This window comes from Triticum urartu, chromosome 4A (assembly GCF_056163025.1).
Source record: "Triticum urartu cultivar PI428250 chromosome 4A, HENAU_Tu73, whole genome shotgun sequence".
Lineage (NCBI taxonomy): Eukaryota > Viridiplantae > Streptophyta > Magnoliopsida > Poales > Poaceae > Triticum > Triticum urartu.
In genome coordinates this window covers 36,435,199-36,440,540 of record NC_141876.1, presented here as the reverse complement: position 1 = coordinate 36,440,540, position 5,342 = coordinate 36,435,199, and the positions used below count along the sequence as shown (strand labels likewise).

At 48.3% G+C, this 5,342-nt stretch overlaps 1 protein-coding gene across 1 annotated transcript; it reads left to right on the top strand.

Annotated features, from left to right (window-relative positions):
- Nucleotides 1-1,743: 1,743 nt before the first annotated feature.
- Nucleotides 1,744-2,969, top strand: LOC125553475 (ethylene-responsive transcription factor 15-like). Its single transcript, XM_048717252.2, has one exon. The coding sequence runs from the start codon at nucleotides 2,037-2,039 to the stop codon at nucleotides 2,844-2,846; it is 810 nt and encodes a 269-aa protein (XP_048573209.2). The 5' UTR covers nucleotides 1,744-2,036; the 3' UTR covers nucleotides 2,847-2,969.
- The last annotated feature ends 2,373 nt before the right edge of the window (nucleotides 2,970-5,342 follow it).

The following is a 5,342-nucleotide window of genomic DNA, read 5'->3' as shown; positions in this document are numbered from 1 at the left end:
GCGAGTTGGGATTAAACATCCGAAACACGTCGGCCTAATACGTATGTGAAAAATATTAAGTACGAGCTTATTTGGTTAACAGCCTCGCAGGCACAACATGAACTATACAATTATGATCGATGTGCATGTGTTTGCATGCATTAAGTGTTTTGTATATAGGGCTTGTGGTTGCAAATGGCCAAATTTAAGGCCCACTCTGTGGACGTATGAGGGTCCAAATTTGTAGGTTGCAGCTATAGATGCGGTTAGCATCTCCAACGTAGACCCTTCGAACCGCCCGCAATCGTTCGGACTACTTTACCATCCAACGTAGTCTCGTATATGTCCACGGACCAGTTTGGCTGTTCGTTTTCCCGCAAACCAAATGCAAACCAAGGGGGCTTTACTGGCGTCCGGACCATCGCCATGTCTGCATCGGACACCCCGGTCCCACCCAAAAACATTTCCCAAGCCTGCACCCTTTTCCATTGCCCTCCGTCCGACTGCCGGCATTAAATAGGTGTGCCAGCCAAGAAAACAACTCCAGTGCCTGCATTGACTCAGCCCGACATTTGTCCTGGCCAACATCCGCTATTTAGACAAGGCCACACTCAGCATGGTCCGCACAACGCCATGCTCGCTTCCCATCCTCATCCGTGCACCACCTCCGCCATGAGCACGAGATCTAGAGCGATGTGCGAGAGCCTCTTGATGGAGTAGAAACACGAGTTGGTCGGCCTTGGGGTCGACCGGCATGCCCGTCATGCGCGGCGGATACATGCCAGATTGATGGCAAAGCTCGCCGATGGTGACGATGCAGGAGAGGTCTCTCACGATGAACCGGCGCCCTACTCGCGCAGGTCCATACCAGCTTCACTATGGAGCAGGCGTAGACACACTTCGACACCGTTATGGCAGAGCAGCCGTCGTTGCCGCTAGTGTCTGTGTTAGGGCACGCACATAGGAGGAATGCTACAGCCTCGCTCTCCTTGCACATCACCGGCTGGCGAGGGCCAAATATACGGCGAGTTTGCGAGCGAGGAGGCCGTGGCGGCCATGGCCAGGACCCGAACTTCGTCACGGAGCAGCATGTGCTCTACAAGGCCGCATGCAGCGCTCGCACAGCGGAATAGGACGAGTAGGTAGCGTCGGCTATCGCGGACGGGAACACCAGCACCTACGCATCGCCCACGCCACTACGACCACGAGGCCGGCCCATCCACGTCCATCGTGGACCTTACCTTAAACTCTGACGAGGAAGAGTAGGGCATGGAGATGACAGTGCCTCGTGTCTCATGTGGGTCAATGTGTGGCCCATGTTTTACTCTTCATTGGAGACTCGCAACTTCACTTCCCGGGCCTCACGGCCAACTTAGAGGACGGACGCCGGCGAAGATTTAGACTATGTTAACTTCTGAATATTTTGTTTAATAAATATGTCAAAAATGTAATGAATATGTTTTGATTTAAATGAAAATCATCAGATTTGCAAGAAAATCGTTCGGTTTGTTCAAATTCCATTTGAAATGTATCTGGGCACGGTTGAATTGCCAGCTCTCATATCGTTATCTGTGAATGTGTCCGACGTGTCTGCATACGGATATCATATCAGTTTTAGGAGTCCTCTTTGTAGATGCCCCTGCGCATTTACTCCCTCCGGCCCACAGTATAAGACATTTTTGTAAAATGTCTTATATTATGGGAGAGAGGGAGTAGTAAGTAAAAGAAGATATTGACCACCTGAGCCGATGAAGACGGCCGGAGAGGGTGGTGGTGGTGAACTGATGACGCCCTGGTTCATTGTCGTATCCAGCCGCCCTACGTCATTGGCATCTATATATGCATCCCAATCCTATTGGTTGCTAGTACTAGATCGGTCCTAACATGCAAGCTAGCCCACCTGATCGATGGAGCAAGTTTCTTTTAGTAGTACGTATATTTCAGCTCTGTCGCTGTAAGTCAAAGCTTGTCTGCCCTGTCTAGCTACCTTCAGAAGATTCTTCTCCCCTCCTTAGATCGCTTCTTGGCTATTTAAGGATTGTATACACTTTACGTGCATGCTCGCCTCATTATCTTCAAACCCTGTCGACCCGATGGATCAGGCAGATGATCACTCCTACTACCACGGCTACTCCATCTCTTTCTGCTCCGGTGCCCAGTGCACGCATCACCAGCACGCTCCTCAGGCTCATCCTGACATGGGCATGGAGACCGACCACCAGCTACTCTCGTTCCTCATGGAAGAAGCCACCAGCAGCAGCAACGGCAGCTCAGCCTCCACACCTCCCACCTCTGCCTGGGAGGCCGGCAACGGCAACGGCGAAAGCAGCTCACGCGGCGAGAACATGGCGGCGCCTGCCGCGTGGCCGGCATCAGAACCCGGTAGGAGCGGGCCGGACTCGCCGCTCATCGGGGTGCGGAAGCGGCCGTGGGGCAAGTACGCGGCGGAGATCCGGGACTCCACCCGGAACGGCGCCCGCGTCTGGCTTGGCACTTTCGACACCCCGGATGCCGCCGCGCTCGCCTACGACCAGGCCGCCTTCTCCGTGCGCGGCCCGGCCGCCGTCCTCAACTTCCCCGTCAAGCTTGTGCAGGAGTCGCTGCGCGCGCTCGGGCTCGGCGTCGGCCGCGCCCCCGCCGCCGCGGGGGACTCGCCTGCTCTCGCGCTCAAGCGCCGGCACTGCATCCGGAAGAGAAACCCCAAGAACAAGAGGAGGACTGGCACGTCGGCGACGGCGACGGCGGTAGATGCTGCATCGTCATTGCCAACTTGCGTGCTGGAACTGGAGGACCTTGGAGCCGACTACCTCGAGGAGCTGCTCACCTTGTCCGATATGCATGATACGAGCCCGTCATGGTCATGGTGAACCAACACCTCCTGGCTGCCACCGCTGCGCATCCATTTCTTTCCGTGAGAGCGACGCTACACAGCCGCAGCAGCGAGCCAGCGACACCGCAGAACCGCTGTACCATGAGCTTGTATTCTACCATGATCGTGCAATTCATTCAGAATTATTTTTTGTTCCTTTGCATGATTCGTCTATGAAAATACAACCGTGAAGGAACGTGTGGTTGAATTGTTAGAAGAGTTATGATACCCGGCCCTCCACGGATCAAACCTGGTCAACTCATGAGCATTTTCACCAAGAAATGACATCCACTATTATTGTTACCGAAGGAAACAGAAAACAAAACCCTCTGTAAATTGCGTCCACAACATGGTTTCTATATAGCACTAATTTTGTCTTTTTTTTTTCTAAGAGGAGTCCGATGCCTTATTAGAGCATCTCTAGCAGACCTCAAATATCGTTGACCCGCAAAACCGCTTTACAGTTCGTGAAAAACGGTTTTGCGGGCCGGCGCGGGCACCGGCCGAGCAGACCCTGCAGAGTGGAACCGTAAAACGGAATATTTGCGGATATTCCGTTTTATAGTTCTGCTATGCGGTGTCTGCTCTGCCGGCGCTCGTGTCGGCCCGCATATCAGATGCGTTTTTATCTGAATTTGACACATATGCCATATGTTCAGAATTACTAATTTAATATAAAAAATGTCAATATTACAATACAACAATCATCCAAATTACAATAATTACTGAAATCACCGAAGCAAACTAAATAATTCAATACAAAACTTGTCCCGAATACAAATCACACATGAATTAAATGAAAATGAATGGAAAAATGGAATGTGTTACTGCCCAGCCCTTTGCCAATGGTACTCAACGAGATCCTCCTGAAGCTGAAAGTGGGTGTTTGCATTTTCAGTCTCATGTAGGTTTAAAGAAAAGCTCTAATGCGGTTAGGGTCTCTAACTGGTTCGACACGGCTACCCACCACTAGTAGAAAAGGGTCAAACGTGAAGCACATTAGTGCCGGTTTGAATTTGAGCCGGCACTAATGGTACCATTAGTGCCGGTTCGAACGACTATGCATTAATGCCGGTTCGTGTTGAACCTTTAATACCGGTTTGTGCCACGAACCGGTACTAAAGGGGTGATGGCAGGCTGGCGTCAGGCTGGGGCCCCACGATCACCTTTAGTACCGGTTCGTGGCACAAACCGGTACTAGAGGGCTAACCTTTAGTACCGGTTTGTGCCACGAACCGGTACTAAAGGGGTCTGACCTATAGTACCGGTTTGTGACACAAGCCGGCACTATAGGGCAATTTTCAAACTCTACCCCCCCTCCCCCCGTGTGTCGCCATTTCAGTTCTGAAAAAATCAAAAGAAAATGATAAAAACTTCAAAAAATAAAATCCTTCGAGAGGTAGTTATATTACTACATCTACTAGTTAGGAAAATTTGAAAACTTAAATTTGGACATGTTTTGCAAAAAGTGTAGGGAAAATGTAAAACGGCTATAACTTTTGCATACGATGTCGGAAAAAAACGTATAATATATCAAAAAATTCAGCACGAAAATCCGCATCCGATGGAGACTGCCTATGGCTTGTTTCGAATTTTTTAGAGTCCTCAAATTCCAAAAGTAAAAAAAGATATGGTCAAATTTCAGTTTTTTTTAAAAAAGAAATATTAAATCTGGTCAAACTACTTATTCAAGAAGTTTTAATGTTACTACATAATTATTCAAGAATATTAGTGTTACTAAATAATTATTTCAGTTTTTTAAATTTTGGTCAAATCTGGTCAAACTATGGTCAAACTGTGGTCAAACTATGGTCAAACTTATTCAAGAAATATTAGTGTTACTAAATAATTACTGTTTTTTTAGAATAATAGTTTCAAACTCAAACAGTGAAATGTGTGACTTCATGCTCAAGCTAAACTCCCGAGGGTTAATAGGATTGGCATCTTACTATTGTTAGGAAAACAACAAGTACAGACTTGGAAACGAAGGAGAATAGAACCCGAAAGTTAAGCGTCCTCGGGCTGGAGTAGTGAGAGGGATGGGTGACCGGTCGGGAAGTTAGATGATTTGGAATGAGTGATCCACACTTAAGCAGTTAAGAGAGGTGATTAGAGACTAAATCACCAAATAATTCAAAAAAATTAAAAATAAAAAAAAAATCAAAAAAATTTCCAAAATTTTCAAAAAAAAATTTCAAAAAAAAAACCTTTAGTACCGGTTGGTAACACCAATCGGTACTAAAGGTCCCCCATACCAGGGCGCGAGCTCATGCCACGTGGTGGCACTTTAGCGCCGGTTCGTGCCGAACCGGTACTAAAGGGGGGGGGCTTTAGTGCCCACCAATTAGTGCCGATTATGGAACCGGCACTAAAGGCCCTTACGAACCGGTTTTAAAGCTCTGTTTTCTACTAGTGCACATTGTCGTAGAACTTCAAGTTCATGCCTCTCTCATCTTCGAGATCATATTGTGAAGAATAACACAACATGCCATGA